This window comes from Protomyctophum bolini (genome assembly GCF_963924005.1).
Source record: "Protomyctophum bolini genome assembly, chromosome: 9".
Taxonomy (NCBI): domain Eukaryota; kingdom Metazoa; phylum Chordata; class Actinopteri; order Myctophiformes; family Myctophidae; genus Protomyctophum; species Protomyctophum bolini.
Window position 1 is genome coordinate 3574529 of NC_137870.1, and position 24215 is coordinate 3598743.

The 24215-nt window shown below is 44.2% G+C and overlaps 1 protein-coding gene across 1 annotated transcript in view; it reads left to right on the forward strand.

Moving 5' to 3' along the window:
* usp32 (ubiquitin specific peptidase 32) overlaps positions 1 to 23779 on the forward strand; it is an 84088-nt gene extending 60309 nt beyond the window's left edge. The window contains 21 exon segments of the mRNA XM_080771549.1: positions 1276 to 1433; positions 1735 to 1816; positions 3586 to 3660; positions 4656 to 4794; positions 5237 to 5342; positions 6098 to 6271; positions 7097 to 7271; positions 8277 to 8428; positions 10303 to 10414; positions 10789 to 10997; positions 13785 to 13969; positions 15678 to 15764; positions 16304 to 16424; positions 17826 to 18017; positions 19013 to 19241; positions 20193 to 20785; positions 21798 to 21858; positions 21861 to 21889; positions 22691 to 22764; positions 22766 to 22793; positions 22795 to 23779. Coding sequence (XP_080627675.1) covers positions 1276 to 1433; positions 1735 to 1816; positions 3586 to 3660; positions 4656 to 4794; positions 5237 to 5342; positions 6098 to 6271; positions 7097 to 7271; positions 8277 to 8428; positions 10303 to 10414; positions 10789 to 10997; positions 13785 to 13969; positions 15678 to 15764; positions 16304 to 16424; positions 17826 to 18017; positions 19013 to 19241; positions 20193 to 20785; positions 21798 to 21858; positions 21861 to 21889; positions 22691 to 22764; positions 22766 to 22793; positions 22795 to 22863 — 3050 coding nt within the window. The 3' untranslated portion in view covers positions 22864 to 23779.
* The last annotated feature ends 436 nt before the right edge of the window (positions 23780 to 24215 follow it).

The following is a 24215-nucleotide window of genomic DNA, read 5'->3' on the forward strand; positions in this document are numbered from 1 at the left end:
ACACGTTACCCACATTCAAAACCCCAAGAAAGTGTTTCTTGTCTCCCAAACATCATGAAAATAAGATCTGGTTGCAAAAGAGGTGAAGTGGCCCTTTAAGTCCTGATGATCAGCCTGTATGTATGTATGTATGTATGTATGTACCGACAGTACCGGTCTTACTATATTACAAAATGTGTACAAAATATATTGAAAATAGCAGATCTACAAGCTCACAATGCGTCGCAAGAGCTTGTAGATCGGCTATTTTCAAATGGCCGAAATGTTTAGGGTTTGGAAGTGGTTAATAATATGTTTTCTAATCAAATTTTAAAATCTCCAAAATATCTAGTACACTAAAGCTTTCAAATCATTGTAGTGGAGTAAAAGTACAAATGTTGGCTCTGAGACGTCTCTCTAGGTCGTCCTCAGACGAGCCCTCCATCGTCGTTTCCAGTCATCCCGGTTCTCCATACATCTGGCCAGCTTGTTGGTACTTTGTGCTCCTGCATCGCTCTTGAGTACATCCACGTATGTTAGCGCGGGGCGTCCTCGTGATCGATGCCCGTGTGTTGGTTCCCAGAGCACCAGTTTGCTGGCTGGCAGTTCTTGATGCCTTTGGCAGTGTCCTGCTAGTCTCATTCTCCTGGCTGCTATTTTCTGGCTCACCCTCGGTAGTCCCTCATACAGAGTCATGTTAGTGACTGTTAGTCACTGTTAGACATGTTAGTGACAGACGTAGTGGAGTAGAAGTAAAAGTAAAAGAAAGTGGAAATACTCAAGTAAAGTACAAATACCTCTTAGTCTTGGTACACCTTGGTTTCAGTGAAAAGTGAAACCAAGGTGTACTAAAATGCTTATAAGTAAACGATGGAACATGCTAGAAACATAATTCTTGCAGCTTTAAAATGAGACATTTCGTGACATTGTGGTCATATCGCACATCTTTCTATTGTCATTCAAAAAGTCGCCAAATCTGGCCCAATGCACAATAAGATGTTATTAAATATAGCCACAAGAGGGTTAATACAGTACTTAAATAAAAGTACTTAGTTACTTTCCACCAAAAGGGAGGGGGGGCTTTGATCCTCACGAGTCACGACTAAGTATAGTAAGACACTGGTGTGTGTGGTGGGTGTGTGTGTGTGTGTTTGAAATCATTTTTCGGGGGCCATTTAATTCGCTGAACTCTTCCCTCTGTTGTTCCCCCTCCCCCTGTCCTCTTTCTGTCCTCGTTGTCTCCACCTCTCCCTCCCTCTCTCTCCCCCACCCTTCCCTCCTCCTCCTCCTCTCCAGCAGGTAACGTCCCCTCCCCCAACGCCCCCCTGAAGCGCGTGCTGGCGTACACGGGCTGTTTCAGCCGCATGGGCACCATCAAGGACATCCACCTGTACCTGTCCCAGAGGCTACGCATCAAGGAGGAGGACATGCGGCTGTGGCTGTACAACAGTGAGGTATGACTATGAGCAACACAACACTGCCGTAACACCATTTTGGGGGGTGGGGGGGGGGGTGTTTTTAAGTATTATGTTACTACTGTATGTAGGATACAACACTTTGCCAAAGGCTTTGTTCATTTTGTTGTTAATACATTTTTGTTTTGATTTTAGTTGTGTTTGTCCCCACACAAACATGTCAACTGTTTTAATATTTTACTCGATATGTTACAAAACAATGTTTGGGTGACTCGGCAAAATAGATATTCAGATCCCCACAGTTCTTGAAACAATTTCTTAATTTTTTTGTGGTCTCCAGAACTACCTCACCCTCCTGGACGATGAAGACCACACCCTGGAGAGTCTGAAGATCCAGGATGAGCAGCATTTAGTTATTGAGGGTACGTACCATAGACTGTAAAATATAACCATAGACTGTAAAAAATATGGACAAAGCGTTCCCCGGGTCTAACATGAACGTAAAATGAAGCCTGTCAGTCCTTGAATTGTACATCGCCATCTTTCTAGATCCGTTTGGGCCCAGCTGGCCCATTGGCTGGCCCAGACAACGAGGCGGGACTTCCCCCCTTCTTCTCCGTTTGTTTTTTTCGAGTGGGAGGGGAATCCCGATCATAGAATGTAACGGTAGCCACTCCCCTCAGAACATACGCGACTTTATGGTCATTTCTTTTATAAATGGGACCATAATTTTCCAAAAAGAATATTATGACATTAGAAATGAGACTTTAAACTAGTGACTGGAAGCAGAAAGTATTCATGACCATGTTTAATACAGTCTAGGTTAAGTTGGGCCCAAATACATGGACCTCTATGGAGATATGGGTTTTTTTTGGGCCCAATGACAGCACCGCAACAGGCCATTATATGAACTTTCAGGAAATCCCGATTTCCTTAGTAGCTTCACAAAATATCTGTCTGACTGCCCCCCTGGTACGTACACGCACTGTTGATTTCGACGACTAAAACTAAGACGAAGCATGTTCGTCGACTGCTTTTTTTCACTGATAAACTCAACTAAATGGAAACTAAGCTATGATGACTATAAAACTAAGACTATACTATACTATACTATAAGACAATTCCATCAACAAATAAAAACTAGACTAAAATGTTAGGATGGGACAAGAGATCTAGTATAAATAATTTGACACTCGGTTGCATGCTGAAAGTAGCCGATCTACAAGCTCACAGCGCGTAGTAGCGAGACGTGTTGTGAGCTTGTAGATCGGCTACTTTCAGCAAGTGTAAGTCATTACGGCGGCAACAAGGCCCGCCAAAACACATTTTAGTTAGACTGAAATCGTATGATATTTAGACAGTCGACTAAAACTAGACTAACTAAAGCATTCCAGGTGTAAAATGTCTAAAATGTGACAAAAATAAATGAAAACTATTCAAGATACTTTTCAGAATCAAAATGTGCTGCCAAAAACAACACTGGTGTAACGCCCAAGACCCTATACTTGGGTGATACTGGTTGCCGAGGAAGTTCAGACGTGTGATCAAATAACTGATGTCCAAAAATGTCCGTTGAGTAGAAATTAAACTATATTTATTAGCTGCTTAAAGTCCTATACTTTGTCATACAAAATAAACATAATATAAACCATCAAACGCACAGGATTGGCTACAGATCATCAGCCCTCATGAACACAGTCAAAAACTGGTTTACCTCTGCCACTGGTAACACCTGAGACTAATTAGGGCCAGGGTTAAATACCCTCCCTCCCTGTAACCATGGCAACATAGATTGGTAAATTGACAGGAATCATGGAAAGAAATATGGTGGCTCAAATGGCTCTTACAACTGGTATACACAGCTCTGGGTGCCAAACTAGCAGTGAACCCAGGTCACTGCTAGTGAGCACTATAGTGAGGATATAATCCATAAGCAGGTTTGGGGGAAGCAGGTAGAGATGATTATTAAACTCTTCCTGGTGAAAAATCCTAACTGGTGTGACTGCATACCATAGGTAGGCATGTTGGTAATATCTACACACACCAATGGGCGGGTGTTGTTGGGGGTTGTACAAAAATGGGGGGGAATTGACGATAACCGCTTAGGGCAAACAAACAAACAAAAATATATAGTGATGGTGGAAGTGAAAGTTCACAGAGGAAATAATGTCCACGTTCTTCTTCTCCACAGTCAGGAACAAAGACATGAGCTGGCCGGAGGAGATGTCCTTCATCGCCAACAGCAGTAAGATGGACCGACACAAAGGTAAGCTCTGACTCAAACCCCCCCATGAAGGGTTGGAGAGGAAGCATGCTACAGATTATAGTAGATCTGTAAAGATGTAAAAGTTGTGCCTTTTAATGCGGTCCGCTCATGCGAGAGGCAGTTCCGTGTGCAGCACAGAAAGGCCGAAAATAAACACACTTTTTACACTGTTAATACTTCTTTCTCTGCTATTTCTGTTGGCCAGTTAGGTAAAAGACTAGTATTATCTTCAAAAACGATTGTGTACAAACAGGCGGATTTTTTGCGGAATTTGCATACTTTGAAAGGAAAGCTGATTTTAGCATTGCTTAACCCAATGGTTAAAACATTAGACATAGTGACTTATTTAAGCAATTACAACGACTTAATGACACTAAAACGACTTTCTTATGGAATAAAAACATTCTTTAACATTCCAACTGTGTTAATAATGTGGCTAAAAAACGAAAACCACCCAAAAAAAGAAATAAATTGTATTTTCAACTATAACTGTATATCAACTCTGCCGACTTGTGGGTGAAAATACTGGCACTGGTCACAATTGTGTGTGACACTTGTCACACGATGGCCATGATTATTATTGATATGATATGATATGATATAGTACTTTATTGTCAGTTCACACTGAAATTTGTCTTGCGACACAGCAGCCAAGTATGCAGAACATATACAAACACAAAGAACAAGACAATTTACATACATAAAGTCAAAGACATGAGCAATATCCACCGCTTAGATTATCCTGTGGCTACTACATCTCCTGATTAAGTCTCAAGGTCGACTGGTAGACAAAGGTCCTCTTTAGTCTGACCTTATTGTATGCTGGTACACCATATCTCCTTCCTGAAGGTAGCAACCTATATTCTCCATACAACACATGCTTAGTATTAGAGGTGATATTCCTTGCTAACCTTAGGATGCTGTTATCATATGTTATTGTTGTTATTATTATTATGGTACGTGGTTGTCATGGTATCCTCCCTTCTCTCGTCCAGTCCCCACAGAGAAAGGAGCCACGGGCCTTAGCAACCTGGGCAACACCTGCTTCATGAACTCCAGTATCCAGTGTGTGAGCAACACCAAGCCTCTCACCGACTACTTCATCTCAGGGAGACATTTGTACGAGCTCAACAGGTAACTAACAACGCTTGGAAAAGTGTTATATATGTTAAACATTAGTAGTTATAGTAGCAGTATTGATGTTGTGAAGAACCTATAAGAACCTCTTAACTCAGTGGTTCTCAATCTGTACATTTGGTCCATGTGGCCTGATTTGACTGAGACTGAGAGCCTGCCATCGCGCAAATTCCCTCCAAAATGAGTTATCAGCACAGGCAGACTCTTCACATACTAGAGCATGTCTGGAATAAGTGTCGGAGCTGAAATCGACATGTAAATATGAAATAAATGCTTAAACATGTAGCTACGTAGGTGTATAAATGTTAGAGACCACAGAAGTGAACCTTTCAAGCCTGCTTTCTCAACTCGCTGTTTCTCTGCAAGACATTAACTGGTGAGAGTTGACTGGACCACCACCCTGCTCTAACTCTGTATTGTGTGTTCTGACCCCTTCCAGAACCAACCCCATCGGGATGCGAGGTCACATGGCCAAGTGTTACGGTGACCTGGTGCTGGAGCTGTGGAACGGGACCCAGAAAAATGTAGCTCCGCTCAAACTGAGGGTGGGTGGGCTCGTGGCCAATTTTAACATGCTGTTTCTATTGTGGGCATGACAATGTAGGCAAAAGACTTAATATCTGATCTAGAATGTCTCCCATCGTGACGTGTTGTGACAACCTAAAACATGAACCTTGGTTGAAAAAAACTAAAGTTGTCCTTTAACACTTCCGGGGCCTTAGATTAATATAGCCATCCTACCTAGGCTGCCATCTATTACCTTTGGAGCATAACACCAAAGTATTTGCAGCTTTGATCGACGGAAATCCGGCGGAAAATAGTCCCATGGTTTGTTGTTGAAGAGAAAAACATGCCGCCATTGTGATGCAAAACCCTAACAGCCTGCACAGCCTGTTGTAGTCCAGTCAAACCCCCCGTTCACTTGCATTGGACTAATTTTCCCAGAAGCCTTTAGCATCCCAGATTTCGTCGTTGTAATGCGACAGCCTCGTCACCAGGTCCACATCGAATCCGCTCTTTCTTTTTAATTATTAAAAAACGGCGAATTAAACACGAATAGCGGGTTTAGCGTAATAAGCAGCACCGAAACATGGATTAAATAGCGTGGAACACGGGTTATGTAAAATGTGTGTACAATGTGACACGTTGTGAGCTTGTAGATCACCTATTTTGTTTAGCTAATGTCGTCGTCGTAGTCCCCCCCCCCCCCCCCCCAGAACAGAAAAAGGGGAATATTCCTCATAGTTTTTTTGTGTGTGTGACTTCCTCCATTCCTGTTACTCTCTCTCTCTCTGTCTAGTGGACGATAGCCAAGTACGCCCCGCGCTTCAACGGCTTCCAGCAGCAGGACTCCCAGGAGCTGCTGGCCTTCCTCCTGGACGGGCTGCACGAGGACCTGAACCGCGTCCACGACAAGCCCTACGTGGAGCTGAAGGACAGCGACGGACGGCCGGACTGGGAGGTCGCCTCTGAGGTCAGCACGCCACACAGGGGCCACGGGGCATGTCGTACCACGCACCACACAGGGGCCACGGGGCATGTCGTACCACGCACCACACAGGGGCCACGGGGCATGTCGTACCACGCACCACACAGGGGCCACGGGGCATGTCGTACCACGCACCACACAGGGGCCACGGGGCATGTCGTACCACGCACCACACAGGGGCCACGGGGCATGTCGTACCACGCACCACACAGGGGCCACGGGGCATGTCGTACCGTCGTGATAAAATTAGGGATGTCCCCGATAAACGTTTTTCGTTCCCGGTGCCACCATTTCTGTGTTAGCCGATACCGAATACCGTTACCAGTGTTGTGTGATCTCGTGTTGCGTTTATAGTAAGTAGGGCATTCACTTCTAGTCATTTTTACTAGTTGACTAGTTGTCGGACTGACCTCATGCTTCCTTCTATGCGTGAGGAGTCCAAGCTGCTTCTTTTCACCTGACAGCCAGGGGAGAGTTTCCCCGGCCGGACGTATAGTGCGTGGAAGGAACACGTTAATCCTACCAGTTATTCCTGGCCAGGGGGAGGTAGTTTAGAGACCAGGATTTCTTTTGGCGTTTTTTAACCCATTTTGGTGGGAACCCCTTTTGGTGTTAGCATCATGTTACTAGCAGATCTACAAGCTCATAGCGCGCCACCGAGTGGCGCACTAAGAGCTTGTAGATCTGCTATTTTTGAAAGAATCGTGAAAATGTGGCACAAAAACTGTCAGGACTTAGAAGACATTTTCGAAAATGTTCGACGTCGGGCCTGAAATGGGTTGAGCATTTCTGTTTATGCTTTTCCAAAAGGCCTGGGAGAACCACCTGCGTCGGAACCGCTCCATCGTGGTGGACCTGTTCCATGGACAGCTGAAGTCCCAGGTGAAGTGTAAGACGTGTGGGCACATCAGCGCCCGCTTCGACCCCTTCAACTTCCTCTCCCTGCCCCTGCCCATGGACAGCTCCATGCACCTGGAGATCACCGGTGAGGACACACTGTTTGACTTCCGTCCACTAAAGGCTCATTCATAGTCTGGATTTTCGGTGGGTGAGGTGACCACCACCGAACTACAACATGACGGCATGACGTGAAGAGCAAACCACCACCCCTCAGCCCTTCTCTCTGTTTTTTACTCACCACCGCTCAACGTTATTTCAGCTCCGGTCGTCACCTCACCACCGGAGCGGTGCGGTCACCTCACCACCCGAAAACCCAGAATATGAATGAGCCTTTAAGACGAAAAATATGTCCGTCGACTACCTTGTTTCACTGACGAAAACTAAATGAAAACTAAGCTACGATGACTAAAACTATGAGACTCAATGTATTGACACTTTCATCAACAAGTAAAAGCTAGACTAAAATGTTAGGAAGGGACTAGTGGACAAGAGATCCAGTAGAAGTCATTTTACACTTGGTTTGCGTGCTGAAAAGGGCAGATCTACAAGCTGGCAATTTTCAGAAAGTGTAAAACCAGTCATTACGCCCGCCAAAATACATTTTAGTCGACTAAATCAACTGCAGATTTAGTAGACAAAATATTATGACATTTAGTCGACTAAAACTAGACTATAACACTAAAGCAATTCCAGGTGGCTAAAATGTGACTGAAAGTAAATGAAAACTATTCAAGAGACTATGACTAAAACTAAAAAATAAATAGAAATTTGCTGCCAAAAACAACACTGCTTAGCTTAACCCATTTTGGGGCGGGAACCCCTTTTGGTGTTAGCATTATGTTATGCTTTAGCTATTGAAAAAATAGCAGATCTACAAGCTCGTAGCGCGCCACTCGGTGGCGCGCTATGAGCTTGTAGGTCTGCTATATTTGAAAAATCGAAGAACGACTGACATAGAAACATAGCTTTTTCAGAAAACAGTCAGGATGACCGGATGATGTAGAAGACATTTTTTTTAATCTGATCTCAGGTCAAAATGGGTTAATTATCTTCATTGTATTATTATTTTATTGGGTGTGCTTTTTGACAGTCATTAAACTGGACGGCTCCACCCCGGTACGCTACGGCCTGAGGCTCAACATGGACGAGAAGTACACCGGCATGAAGAAGCAGCTGAGTGAACTCTGCAGCCTGAACCCAGATCAGATCCTACTGTGTGAGGTCCACAGCTCCAACATCAAGGTACCTTTACAGACTGAACCCAGATCAGATCCTACTGTGTGAAGACTAAATTTATTGACAATTTCGTCAACAAATAAAAACAGACTGAAATGTTAGGAAGGGACTAGTGGACAAGAGATCCACTATAAGTCATTTTACAATTAGTTGCATGCTGAAAATAGCAGATCTACAAGCTCACAATGCGTTGCGCTGCGACGCGTTGAGGGCTTGTAGATCGGCTATTGTGAAAACAGTCATCATGACGGCATCAAGGCCCGCCAAAATACATTTTGGCTTGACTAAATCAACTGTAGATTTAGTCGACTAAAATCTTATGATGTTTAGTCGACTACAAGTAGACTAACACCCAGACATTCCAGGTGACTAAAATGTGACTAAAACTAAATGAAAGCTATTCAAGAGACTATGACTAAAACTAAAATCAAAATGAGCCGCCAAAAAAAACACTGTAAAAAAACGGAACAGGGACAGGTGACGACGACAAGGCGAGCAACAATAAAGAAACAATAAATACAGTAACAGGAACAAAGATAACACAGTTAAATATACTATAATCATTACGGTGGCCGGATGGTAACCCCAAGGTTCGCTGTACTTTATACCTCATACTTTAATGCTTAGTATGAGCAGCCTTGTGTTCCTAAAACAGAAAGATTGGGTATTGGGTGAGACTGACGTTATGTATCTTTCAGGACCGTTCACTGCTTTGTCTCAACCATTACTATATGGCTCTGGTCTCAGCCACCGCGGTAGATATTTTGACATTCTGTTTTTTTGGAGGGTTTTTTATGTTGCCACTACTGTTGGAGCAGCCATAAACTACACAGGTTCATCCCGATGTTCTGGAGCATCTTTGTAATGTTAGTGTCAGTAAAAAGCAGGTAAAAGCCTCTGTAGACATTTTTAAAGCTCAGCTCAAGACCCACTTCTACAACATTGCTTTTAATTGATCTTTTATTTATTTTTGTTATTCATGTCCTCACTGTATCGCATTACTGCTTGTTTTTTAATGTCGTTGCCTTGCTTTTCTTTTATTCTCCATTGTTCTGTAAAGCACTTTGAGCTGCATTTCATGTCATGAAAGGTGCTATACAAAGTTTATATAAAGTTTTATTATTATTATTATAAAAGAGTAACGTTTGAGGCAGACTAACATCAGTCACTTTTCCATTCACTGTAGTAGAAGCTTGGTGCGGGGAAACCACAGATGTGTCGTCTCCGCCTACAGGAAATGTGTTGCCTGGCGACCATGAGACCCGTTTCTGAATGGGTCTCTAACTGGCTGCTGTGTTGTCTTGTCTCTGCTGTGTGTATAGAACTTCCCACAGGACAACCAGAAGGTCTATAACTGTCTCCTGTGTTGTCTTGTCTTGTAGAACATCCCACAGGACAACCAGAAGGTTCTAACGGTCTGCTGTGTTGTCTTGTCTCTGTAGAACTTCCCACAGGACAACCAGAAGGTTCTAACGGTCTGCTGTGTTGTCTTGTCTTGTAGAACTTCCCACAGGACAACCAGAAGGTTCTAACGGTCTGCTGTGTTGTCTTGTCTCTGCTGTGTTTATAGAACTTCCCACAGGACAACCAGAAGGTTATATCTGTCTGCTGTGTTGTCTTGTCTCTGCTGTGTTTATAGAACTTCCCACAGGACAACCAGAAGGTCTATAACTGTGCTGTGTTGTCTTGTCTCTGTAGAACTTCCCACAGGACAACCAGAAGGTTCTATAACTGTCTCCTGTGTTGTCTTGTCTCTGTAGAACTTCCCACAGGACAACCAGAAGGTTCTAACTGTCTGCTGTGTTGTCTTGTCTCTGTAGAACTTCCCACAGGACAACCAGAAGGTTCTAACTGTCTGCTGTGTTGTCTTGTCTCTGTAGACCTTCCCACAGGACAACCAGAAGGTGCGTCTCTCCGTCAACGGCTTCCTGTGTGCGTTCGAGATCCCCGTGCCTGGCTCGCCCACCTCGCTCACCTCGCCGACACTTACGGGTAACGTTGTCAGTTATACACGTTGTCAGTTATACTGTACACTCCCAGTGTTAATGACCCAGTTATTATTAGTGAAGTATAACCCTGTTGATAATGTTTAACCACTTCCAGCTGGGGTCAGGAACTCGGTTTGACTTTCTTTTTTTATAAATATATTTTTTATCCCACAAGGAAGCATGAGTTCAAGTCCGTTGTTCTCCCCTTGTCCCCCATATATGGGGACTAGGTTGGTGGAGGGTGTGTAGAGCCCAGGATCACATTAGATGATTGACACAGGGGTGAAAAATGGGTTACAAAATCATGGGATAAAGATTTTAGAGTTAAAAAAAAAGAAAACTGTGAATGATGAGATGGATTGATGTTTCTTCGTGTAGACATCACCCCCATCGCCAACGGCATGCCGGCTAACGGCCACATCGGCTCCAGAGCGCTCCTCATCCCCAACGGCGTGCCCAGCAGCACGGTGGCGTCTCCCTGCAGCCCGGAGGCGCCTCCCGTGCCCAACGGGATACCCAACGGACACATCACGGCGCTCCAGGAGAGCCCCTTCATCGGTTACATCATCGCCATGCACAGGAAAATGGTGCGTATGCCGTGTTACCCTCCACCGTCCACCACGCACACACAACCGTAGAACACGGTGTTAAAGGGACACTTACGTTTAGGAGCTTTAGAACACTTTCCTGGGGGTCTTTATGTGTGCAATATGTGGTTTTAGATATTTTAGATTGTAGCAGTGAGCCTGTTGTCTCTGATGTCATGGGCTGCGTCCGAATTGCTAGGGTTGTTCCCTACTCCCTATCCCCCATACGGGGATCCAGACTCTAGTGGACTCTATAGTGATGATTTGGGACAATACTCCCTGTATGGGGATCCAGACTCTAGTGGACTCTATAGTGATGATTTGGGACAATACTCCCTGTATGGGGATCCAGACTCTAGTGGACTCTATAGTGATGATTTGGGACAATACTCCCTGTATGGGGATCCAGACTCTAGTGGACTCTATAGTGATGATTTGGGACAATACTCCCTGTATGGGGATCCAGACTCTAGTGGACTCTATAGTGATGATTTGGGACAATACTCCCTGTATGGGGATCCAGACTCTAGTGGACTCTATAGTGATGATTTGGGACAATACTCCCTGTATGGGGATCCAGACTCTAGTGGACTCTATAGTGATGATTTGGGACAATACTCCCTGTATGGGGATCCAGACTCTAGTGGACTCTATAGTGATGATTTGGGACAATACTCCCTGTATGGGGATCCAGACTCTAGTGGACTCTATAGTGATGATTTGGGACAATACTCCCTGTATGGGGAGCACCGACTCTGACGTCAATATCGATAGAGGGCGCTGTAGTTCCGCGGGTTCATGTACTTTTTATTTGCATGAAATCCCCATTAGGTTTTTTCAGATCGCCTCATAAAGAAATGTTTGAAAAATAAACAAATCATCCCGGCCGTTTCACTCATTTGGATATGAAGAATCAACTGACTACAAGAAACCAATCAAAACGCTGCTGCTGAATTTCCGCTAGGAACAGACTGTATCAAATAAGTGACTGCAGGCTGTCACCTCCCTGCAAGGACAGTTTGTAAAGTTATGTTTAAATTCATGAATGAATAAAGAAAAAATAGGTTAATGAAAATATGTTTGCAGGCATTTAGGCCTATATATCTATGATAAAAAGGTTATTTTAAAATCATAGGCCCATAACAATGGGCCTATGATTATTATCAATAAATTAATATTAGGCTATATCCATTATCCAGCAATATGAAAACAGTGCACAACCTTGACAATATATGAAAATATCAGCAGCATGATTGATTAACCACATGAACCCCCGCTAATCCTGGGGCGGGGGGGATACGGCAAAAATAGCCGATCTATAAGCAACGCGCGACGTCCGTGTTGTGAGCTTGTATACTTTTACTTGGGTACTTTTGGTAAAGAATTACCAAAAGTAGCCGATCTACAAGCTCTGCTCACAATACGGACGTTTGGTGTTAACAGAAACAGCAGTCCAATAAATGACTGCCTACACAATGAAGTTTTAATGCATTTATCGCAATTCAATGAAATAATGTTAGATAGCATATTTTTTCATGGCAGGAATTAATGAATATTAATAAAACATATGTTCGGACACAATTAATATGTGTCTCACATGCATGTATTTAGCCTACGTTTGTGATAAAGAATCTCACAAATATATTCTACAGCAAGCAACTGATTCCTCTCCCAACGTCATGCGCTGGGCCTGGGTGATACAATGAATCAGATTACCGTAGTAATACTATTGCAAATGAGTAGATTTATTATAAATAAAATAAAACAATTTCAAATAAATGCACAGATCATTTGTCTCGAGATCTGTAGCTTCGAGATCCGCCAGGGAAGAAAAGAGGGGAAAACGAAAGTTTAAAAAGTACATTTGTGTTGATTTCTTTCGCTGGTTCAACTTCTGCCTCTTCTGAGTTGGAGCGCAATGAGCGCATGCATGCAGAAGCAGCGCACGTGCGCAAACGCGTGCATGTGCGCTCAAGAGCGAGCTTGCGCAATGCATTATGGGGCAGATTTGCTTCGCTGTGTTTTTGTAGTGACCATCGGATGCTCCCTACAATTCCCGGTGCATTGTGGGATACTTCAGTCCACTACGTTAGGGTGCAAAAATGCTCACTACATATTCGGACACTATAACAAAATGGCGGAACCTCAAAGTAGTGCACTATGGGGCATAGGGAATGATTTCGGACGCAGCCATGGACACTGGTCTCACTACCTTCCTGGACTACAATTCCCATAATTCTTTGGTGCACTGCTCCTCCTTGTGGATAGGGGGAGAGCTGTCTTACTGAGACAACATGTAGTCCAGGAAGGAAGTGAGCCCAGTGTCCATGACATCAGAGACACCGGGCTCACTGCTAAAAAAATCTAAATATATTTTAAAACAAATCTTGTTTAAAAATAAAAAATCTGCCTAATGATGATGTCACTGGTGGACGGGTGTCCGAACTGCCCAATAAAGCCCTCCTATGAAATGGTGGTGTTTTATCATGAACATTATAGTGAGGACCAATTATATGAAGAGATGTTGAAAAGTGGTGAAGTGGTCCTTTAATAATCGTCTAGCCTGCCGGAAACGTAGCTACGTTATCAATTTACAATTTAGGCATTTAGCAAACGCTTTCATCTTAATCCAGAGCGACTTACACTAAGCAATAACAAAAAAGCATGGCATACATGACATATATAAAAAGTACTATAAAGTGCTATGACTATACATAAAATGCAATTCTAGTAAATAATAATCCCAATGCAACATTCTGTGTTTCGTGTTTGTTGTTTTTCTGTCAGATGCGCACGGAGCTTTACTTCCTGTCGTCCCAGAAGAACCGGCCCAGCCTGTTCGGCATGCCCCTCATCGTCCCCTGCACGGTCCACACCAGCACCAAGGACCTGTACGACGCCGTGTGGACCCAGGTGTCCAGACTGGCCAGCCCGCTGCCGCCGCAGGAGGCCAGCAACCATGCGCAGGACTGGTCCGTTTCACACACACACTTTTGATTGATTGATTGATTGAAATATTTATTAACAGTTTGCAGAATTACAGTACATTTCAAGCACAAACTCAATACAAAGACTGTTAACTGTGAGTGGACGACCCAATTAAGCATTACACTTGTTTACAACAGGGTCCACATTGTTCAATTCATCAAAACATTTAGAGACATACAAATAGACACTTCTATGTAGTCAAAAAACAGAACAGGAATTCATCAGGAAGCAAAAAGGGAAAAGATATATATACAGTGAGGGGAAAAGGGGGGGGAACACACATACACACACACACACCAGTGTTGTTGTTGTTTTTGGGCAGCAAATGTCTATGTTCTTTCTTTCTTTTTGTCTTTGGACTGAAACTTAATTTAGTTTTTTTTTTGTTTTTATATTTTAGTCATCTGGAATGTCTTAGCGTTTAGTCTAGTTTTAGTCGACTAAATCTACAGTTGATTTAGTCGACTAAAATGCATTTTGGCCGGCCTTGATGCCGTCTTAATGACTGGTTTTACACTTGCTGAAAATAGCCGATCTACAAGCTCACAATGCGTCATCGGCTATTTTCAGCAAGTGTAAAACCATGCAAACCAAGTGTAAAATGACTTATGCTGGATCTCTTGTCCACTAGTCCCCTTCCTAACATTTTTGTCTAGTTTGTATTTGTTGACGAAAGTGTCAATATATTTAGTCTTAGTTTTTAGTCATCATAGCTTTTCATTTAGTTTCCATTTAGTTTTCGTCAGTGAAAAAAGGTAGTCGACGAACATTTTTTGTCTCAGACGAAATCAACACTGGTCAGTTCACGCACTATTATTTAAAAATCACACCCGTGTGAAGTGAGGGGCGCTCTTATCATCGTGCACCATCATGCATCATCATCTCATACTGGCCAATCAGAATGCCTGTTGCCACACATTTACGTCATATTTGGCGGATATTTGGCCTAATTTCTCCTTTCATTGTCGATGACAAATATTGAGACGTGTGGGGACACAAGATGACGTACATTTTCCCTTCATTGTCAATGGCATTTAATGTTTAGGTTTTTTTGTGGGGACAAAAGCTGTACATAGGAGGGGCTAGCGCAAGCGCATCCTCAAAAACCACACTTGTGTGAAGTGAGAGGCTCTCTTATCATCATAGTATACAACTATACATCATATTCCGTGCTCAGCCAATCAAATCATCACAAATGTCATTCCGGGCCAATGTCATTCCGTCTTCACTTCTCTGCCCTCACTTTTATCTTCAACATGTACTTTGCTCATGTTAGTGTTCACACCAAGCCCCCAGTAACGTTGAAGATGACACTACACCTACTGGCGAAATGTGGAATTGCAGCACTTAATGGAAGTGGACGCGTCACGTGAAAACCCCGGACCTCAAAATTGGCTAAACTTCCGCTCGCTCGAGCCATTGAGTTATAATTATACTTCCGGAAGTCTTCCGGGTGCTGAGAAACTTCCACGGTCTCTATCCATCTTTATACTCTATGGTTCTCACACAGACCCGGGGAAGCTGGGCTTAGGAGGCGGGGCTAGGTGCTGCTAGAAAACAAAAAATACATATAATTATTTTGTCACTCCAAAATATGTTTTTATGACATTTTCTCCCAACTTGGTATTGAATGTCTCATGAATGCCGTGGAGGGAGAACGTTGTGAGGATAACGTGTGTGTTCTCCTTGCAGTGACGACAGCATGGGCTACCAGTACCCCTTCACACTACGGGTGGTGGGCAAGGATGGCAACTCATGTGCCTGGTGTCCCTGGTACAGGTAGGACATCCATTATGACACGCACGCGCGCGCACACACACACACACACACACACACACACACACACACACACACACACACACACACACAACCTTTTGGTGTTTTTTAAGCATTACGTTATGCTTTAGCTATTTAAAAATAGCAGATCTACAAGCTCATAGCAAACCTTTGAACATGAATAATCTTTCAGAGCGAACGTTTTTAACTCGAATCTTTGCTTCTGAGGGGGGGGGGGGGTCCCTGGAACGACATATTTTCAGATGGGGGTCGGCGGCCAAATACATAAAAATGTTAGGGTCTTTGACGTGAAATATTGAGCACCACTGATACAGAAACATGAAGGTATATTTCAGAAAACTGTCAGGATTTGCAGAAGACTATTTTTTTCGACATCAGGCCTGAATGGTTGTGCTCTGGTCCTCCAGGTTCTGTCGGGGCTGTGCTATAGAGTGCACGGAGGACCGAGCCTCTGTGGGGAACGCGTACATCGCTGTGGACTGAATGGTTCTGGACTAAATGGTTCTGCTCTGGTTCCTCAGGTTCTGTCGAGGCTGTGCTATAGAGTGCACGGAGGACAGAGCCTCTGTGGGGAACGCATACATCGCTGTGGACTGGGACCCCACCGCGCTGCACCTCCGCTACCAGACCTCTCAGGAGAGGGTAAGAAAGACCCCCGACAGGTTGTTGATGTTTCTTTTGGCAGGACATTTTATATTTTAGTTTAGTCATAGTCTTTGGACTGAAACTTAATTTCGTTTTTATCATAATTTAGTCACCTGGAATGTCTTAGTGCTAAGTCTAGTTTTAGTCAACTAAAGTGTATTTCGGTGGGCCTTGATGCCGTGTTTTTGCACTTGCTGAAAATAGCCGATCTACAAGCTCACAACGCGTTGCAGCGCGACGTGTTGTGAGCTTGTAGATCGGCTATTTTCAGCATGCAACCAAGTGTAAAATGACTCGTACTGGATCTCTTGTCCACTACTAGTCCCTTCCTAGCATTTTAGTCTAGTTTTTATTTGTCGACGAAATTGTCAGTATATTTAGTCTATATTTAGTTTTTAGTCATCATAGCTTAGTTTCCATTTAGTTTTCCTCAGTGAAAAAAGGTAGTCGACAAATGTTTCGTCTTAGTTTTAGTCGACGAAAACAACACTTGAGGGTGAGATCGTAGTGCCATCGAGCCATGCAGATGGAACTGACCCAACATGTTGCATAATAGTCTAAACTAAAGGCTTGTTAATGTTTTAGATTTCAGTATAATTATTAGCTGATGAGTCAGGTTTGAACGGCATTATCCTGTACGTTTCATAAAATACAGTAGATACTAACTAGATTGATCGACTTCGTGACCCCATGGGACCGTGCTGAAAGTCGTCTTTTCTCGGGTCATCTCATGAAATCTTGAGATGAAGAGCTCGGGTATTACGTGCTGTATTTTAGAAGGTATTGAGTAGACAAACTGTAAAGTCGATGTTGACCACACGGTGTCGCTAAAGAGGTGCTTACTGGAGTGAAGTGCCAAGAGTTTTTTTATGTCAGTTGTGTTCAAGCAGAGATTCAAAGCATCTTTGGCACACAAGCACACACACATTTCGATTTCTTTATTTGAATCCACAAATTACAATTAATTTTACAAGGAAACAAATATAACGGGGTTGACAGTTCATGTTCACTTAAGGATACACATCATGGCACCTCCTTCTCCACACAGTCAAACGGCCTATAACAGCCGAAACAGAACAGTATTTTTGGCAAGTTGTTTGGCTTTGCTTTTTGTCATGCCAGCTATTCTTAGGCCACTCATGGTCAGTTTATGCACATATAGCCCAGGCAGGCTTCCGAATATCAGTATGGCAAATCTACAGCGATACCCCAGGTTTGTTATACTTAGAATATTTATCTTGGAATGCCTGGTCCATGTGCAAATCAAAGACACAGCCAACCTCCAGAATCAGGACCTCTTTGTGACTGGTGTCGACAAAGACAAACATCAGGTGTATTCGGGATGTTATAGCAAAGACGTCCCGTCCCAAATGAACCAATAAAGTGGACTGGTTTCAGATCGTGGAGGAGCACGGCAGCGTGGAGCAGTCTCGCCGGGCCCAGGCGGAGCCCATCAGCCTGGACAGCTGCCTGAAGGCCTTCACCAGCGAGGAGGAGCTGGGAGAGGACGAGCTCTACTACTGCTCCAAGTGCAAGACCCACCGGCTGGCCACCAAGAAGCTGGACCTCTGGAGGCTGCCCCCTGTCCTGGTCAGTGTGTGGTGGTCACGCTCATTTATCAGTTAACCCATTCTGACCTGAGATCAGATTCATACGAGGTTTCCACTGGACACACACTGGTCGGATTAACCCATTCTGACCTGAGATCAGATTCTAAAAATGTCAGTCGTTCTTCGATTTTTCAAAAATAGCAGACCTACAAGCTCGTAGCGCGCCACTCGGTGGCGCGCTATGAGCTTGTAGATCTGCTATTTTTCAATAGCTAAAGCATAACATGATGCTAACACCAAAGCGGGTTCCCGTTCAGAATATATTACACGAGAGGGTGTGGGTTAACGCGATAATTGCCCACGATACAGTGATGCGGTCAGGAACGAGACGGAGTTGAGTTCCGCAAGCATCACTGAAGTGGCAATAATCCCGTTAAACCACAGCCTCGAGTGTAATATTGCAATTCTATACAACAGTTACCCTTAAAACTAAGAAAATAGCAGATTTTTTTTTTAATGACAGATGTAGTCACTACGACCACAAATGTCCCAAGAAACTAGCCTAACGCTCTGGGAGAGAACAGAGCAGCTGAATTATTTGTTTTGATTAGGTGGTGAATGGTGCTGGTTTAACCCACGGCCAGAAGCCCCCCGATCTGAAAATAGTAGTTCCAGGGACCCAACCAGAGGCAAAGATTTTAGTTAAAACACGTTTGCTCTGAAAGAATATATATTATATTCAAAGATTTGTGCCACATTTTCACAATATTTCAAAAATAGCAGATCTATCTACAAGCTCGTAGCGCTATGAGCTTGTAAATCTTCTATTTTTTCAACAGAATTAATTTTTTTCGTTTTTTTTTTCATTTCTTTAAAAAAAAGTTTTTTCTTTTTTTAATCGGCCAAATCTGCTGGGCACTCAACGTCTTTATTCTGAAAAGAAATCCATGGGCATTTTTTGTGTTAACACATATATTGTCTTTCTGTATGCCTCCTCTCTCTCTCTCTCTCTCTCTCTCTCTCTCTCTCTTCCAGATAGTCCACCTGAAGCGCTTCCAGTTCGTCAACGGTCGCTGGATCAAGTCTCAGAAGATCGTCAAGTTTCCCCGCGGCAGCTTCGACCCCAGCGCCTTCCTGGCTCCCAGGGACCTGCTGGAGCAACACTGTCTGCACTCCCGCAGCGAGGGGGAGGAGCTACTGAGGGTCGGGGAAGACAACCTGTCGTCTATCTCCGCCCCGGCTGACCTCAACAACCTCCCCAAAGGTCAGTCAGTCAGCGCTGCAGTATGTTGTTAACACTCTCCGATTGCCCGGGGTTATTTAATCCATTCTGACCTGAGATCAGATTCTACAAATGTCTTCTATACATCCTGACAGTTTTATGAAAAAGCTATGTTTCTATGTGTCAGTCGTTCTTCGATTTAAAAAAAATAGCAGATCTACAAGCTCATGGCGCACCCACCCCCCCCCCCCCACCCACAATCCCAAGGATAGTCGGAAAGACATATACATACGTATATCTATATACACAAACATATACACGAAATACATGCATACATAATTACAAAAAAATTAAAATAAATAAAGCAGATTTTTATAGCAGAGCAGATTTTTTTTTCTCTAATAATTTTTATCCCACGTAACCCATTTTTCACCCCTGTGTCAATCATCTAATAATGTGATCCTGGGCTCTACACACCCTCCACCAACCTAGTCCCCATATATGGGGGACAAGGGGAGACCAACCTAGTCCCCATATATGGGGGACAAGGGGAGAGCAACCTAGTCCCCATATATGGGGGACAAGGGGAGAGCAACCTAGTCCCCATATATGGGGGACAAGGGGAGAGCAACCTAGTCCCCATATATGGGGGACAAGGGGAGAGCAACCTAGTCCCCATATATGGGGGACAAGGGGAGAGCAACCTAGTCCCCATATATGGGGGACAAGGGGAGAGCAACGGACTTAACTCATGCTTCCTTCATGCCTGAAGTGTCCAAGTTGTTCCTTTTACACCTGACAGGGGGGAGTTTCCCTGGTTGGACGTATAGCGTGTGGAAGGAACACGTTATTCCAACCAGTTCCTTTCAGCAGAGCATACTTTGTTTCTTTTGTGGTTTGGCGTTGGCCGAGGCATAATAGGCACACTATACTGATCAATAGTCACACTATACTGATCATCTCTTTCCTCTCTCTCCCCGTCTGCTATAAAAGCCTCTCCGGCCTCCAGCAGGAAGTCGTCGGCCCCTTCACCGTCTTCGTCGCTCAGTCGGAGCGGAGGAGGAGGAGGAGGAGGAGGAGGAGGAGGAGGCAGCCCCTCCAAGAGCGGCGCTCTGGGAGGCCGCAGACAACAGGCCGCCTCCAGGCTCCGCCTCCCCCAGCTGGGCGGAGGAGGAGGAGGCAGACACCGGCTCTCCAACAGCAAGGAGAGCCTGGACGGCGGTGGCAGCGGCGGTGGTGCCGTCGAGGCGGCCGCGGCGGAACCCAGGGAAGGCACAGCGACGACAACAACAACGCAGACGGCGGAGACGGAGGAGGCAGCGGGTTCGGGGTCGTCTTCTCTCCCGGGCGGTGGCGGCGGGGACGCCGCCGCAGGCCTCGGCGAGTCCTCCACGGAAGCGTCTAGCAGCGTCCACTGCGACGTCACCCTGACGAACGGAGGAGGAGGAGACAACGGCGTGGAGGACAGCTGTCAGAGCAGCGGGCTGACCTCGGACTGCAGCACGGAGGAGAGCAGCACAGTGGAGCAGCAGCACGGGGAACACACAGGGTGTCTGGAGGCCATGTACAATCTCTATGCAATCTCTGTGAGTATTATCACTATACTGCTGCAAAACCGCCCCATGACGATTATCCCCCATTCTGACCTGAGATCAGATTCATATGAGGTTTTCCACTGGACACACACACTGGTCTGATTATAACCCATTCTGACCTGAGATCAGATTCTAAAAAATGTCAGTCGTTCTTCGATTTTTTTCAAAAAATAGCAGACCTACAAGCTCGTAGCGCGCCACTTGATGGCGCGCGGTTTCGAATCCCGGCTCCTCCTCCTGTCCACATGTCGTAGTGTCCTCTTGGGAAAGACACTGAACCCTACGTTGCCTCCAATGAGTCGGTCGGTGTGTGAATGTGGGAAGTGAGGACGATATTGCCCAGAGAACTTCCTTCATAGAGAATATTTTTCCCCTGGTGAAACAAAATCCCCTTTTGGCCAAAAAGTACCGTTAATACGTGTGGTTGGGGGGGGGGGGGGGGGGGGGGGGGGGGGGCTCGGAGTGCGTCCACTAAGGAAAGTAGGCTTTCTAATGACACAACCCGCTTTGTTTTGGTGAGTAGCAAAAAACGTTATTTTTATTTTACGCCAAAGAGGATGAGGCTGGTCTGATTTTTCGATTTTCGATTTAAAAACTGAACGTCCCATATAGCCTTATACGGCGCAGGGCAGAATCGTAGAAGCAGTAGAAGGCTATGGACCAGAGCTAATGTAAGCCTAAGCGGAGGTATCATTAACCCACTTCTGAACGGGAACCCATTTTGGTGTTTAGCATCATGTTATGCTTTAGCTATTGAAAAATAGCAGATCTACAAGCTCATAGCGCGCCACCGAGTGGCGCGCTATGAGCTTGTAGGTCTGCTATTTTTTTTTAAATCGAAGAACGACTGACATTTTTTAGAATCTGATCTCAGGTCAGAATGGGTTAATCAGACCAGTGTGTGTCTAGTGGAAACCTCGTATGAATCTGATCTCAGGTCAGAATGAGTTAAGTGTGTGTCCTGGCCAGTGTTGTGAAGTCCTCTCTTTGATGTTTCCTGCAGTGTCATTCCGGAATCATGGGAGGAGGTCACTATGTGACCTACGCCAAGAACCCCAATGAGAAATGTACTGTTACAACGACAGCAGCTGTAAGGTAAAGACACTCATTTTATTATTATTATTATTATTAAGGTAAAGACCACTCATCATTATTATTATTATTATTATTATTAACACATTTAGTGCCGGAAGTGCTTCAAAATAGGAGCTCTGGGGTGCCGGAGTTGTCTGATCGCTTTTACTCTGAATGCCATGAACCAGAAACACTTGACAAATTGACCTAACATCCCGATCGTTTTAATTTATACGATATATGAACCGGCACAAAGACTTTAAAACGCCTGCACTTTAACGGTTGTGCGCACCTCTGTACTCTGGTATCTGCTATGTGAACTGTTTGTTTGTTTGTACTGTTTGTTTGATTCATTGTTTAATGTACTGTCCTATGCTGCAACCAATTTGCCCTTCGGGGACACTAATAAACTTGAACCTTGAACCTAGATATGATCCAAAAAGCGTTCATATTTTGCGGGAGAGACGGATGAGGAGCAGAAATGCAGCGCCAGCATATCGATCCATTCATCACCACGGAGAGCGCCCTGGATCAGGAGATACGAGTCATTCTTTCCCGCCGCGCTAACATGGGAGTCAATGACAAGCTAATAGTTGCACAGAGCGTTAGCATACGGCAAGAGAAATGCGAAATGCCAAAAAAAAAAATAGGAAAAATTCTGAATATTCTTATCTCGCCCCGTGTCACTAGGACGTCGCTAGGACGTCCACGGACGTCAAAGGCTACGATCGTTTCGAAGATCACATAAAATAAGGGCTTTTGGGTGTTCAGAAGGCGCAGCATTCTGTAACTCTGTGTGACCTTTGACCTCACTCGGTGTAGGAGGTGCACTCCGAGGAGATTGACACGGACTCCGCCTACATCCTGTTCTACGAGCAGCAGGGCGTCGACTATCCCGGTTCTGCCAAAGACGGACGGCAAGAAGGATGGCCGACACCAGTAGCATGGACGAAGACTTTGAGTCGGACTACAAGAAGTACTGTGTCCTCCAGTGATGTCGCAACCTGATGTCTTCCATCGTCAGCCTCAGCCCACCCACCCCGACCGACTGCTGCTGTAAGGGCACTGGATCTGTGGTCAGACCCCCCCCCTCTCCCCCACCCCCCACTATTTTGGCTGGCGTATGTCGTTAAATATGCTTAAAAAAAACAACAACTTTTTGATGAATAATCAAACTGCAAAAATGGCTAGAGCACTGGTTGAGCAGTGTCTTTTCAATAGGGAAAGGAGTCGCAGCACTTTCTATACTCGCGAGAGGTCTAAAAACAAGGATGTGTGCAAAGGTTTGCCAAGAGAACAATCTATCCCCCCCCCCAATGAACGCACTCAAAACTGGTGCACTTTGCCGAGCCCACTGAAAACAAAATCCCCCTTTTCCTCGTGAACAAGGCAAGCTATGCCATGAAACATAATGTAACATAAACAACAACGCATACTAAAAAAACCGCATCTCAGAATGTACGTCGGTATATGGCCAAAAAAACACATGAACTAATAATAACGTTGCTTTCTCCCTTGTGCATTTATCACAAAAAACACATGTTGACGTCTCTCTCCGAATGACGGGTATATTATAGGGCTGAAAAAAAGGACCCTGACGTGTTGGTGGCATTGTACTTTTCAGCTGTTTAAAAGTATATGTCCAACGAATCGACGTCGTGTCGTCGAGGTTCAGTTGTCTGCTATAGAGAGACACGATAGAATAGATACTTCAACTGAGCTTTTAAAAAAAAAAAGAAAGAAAAATGCTTCTCCAAAGGTTTGATTTGTGCTTCTCATCAGTAGCATAGTGTGCGTAGGAAAAAAAAAAGAAAAGAAAAAAGAGCTACCTCATTGATATCTGTTGTCTTATCGGCCAACTGCACCCGAGTAAAAAAAAAAACGTCTTTGACTTGACAGTATTATTATTATGAGAAATAAATATAAAATGTCCTTCTGATGACCCGCGTGGTACACACACATTTCAAAATTAAACCAAGATTCATATAAATTTGGCCCTTATTGCCAAAATATGTGTCATCCAGCAACTGCCAAAAGTAAATGGTAATTTGTGCAATGTTGTTTTGATTTATAATAATACCCTTAACTTATTGATCAAAAGTCACTTTCACAACTCGAGATCTGTAGTATGAATCTGGATTATGTTTCAGGACAGGTGCCAAAAATCTGTGATTTCAAAAAAACACCCAATACAATATTATACAATCTATCAAAGTGTGATTATATTTTTTTTTTTTCTTTTTTTTCATTGTGTAAATGCATTCTTTTAGAGAGATTTATTTTGATTGTGATCCTTTTGTTTTGTTTAGGAGGGATGTTCCTATCACTACTGTATATTCAGAACGGA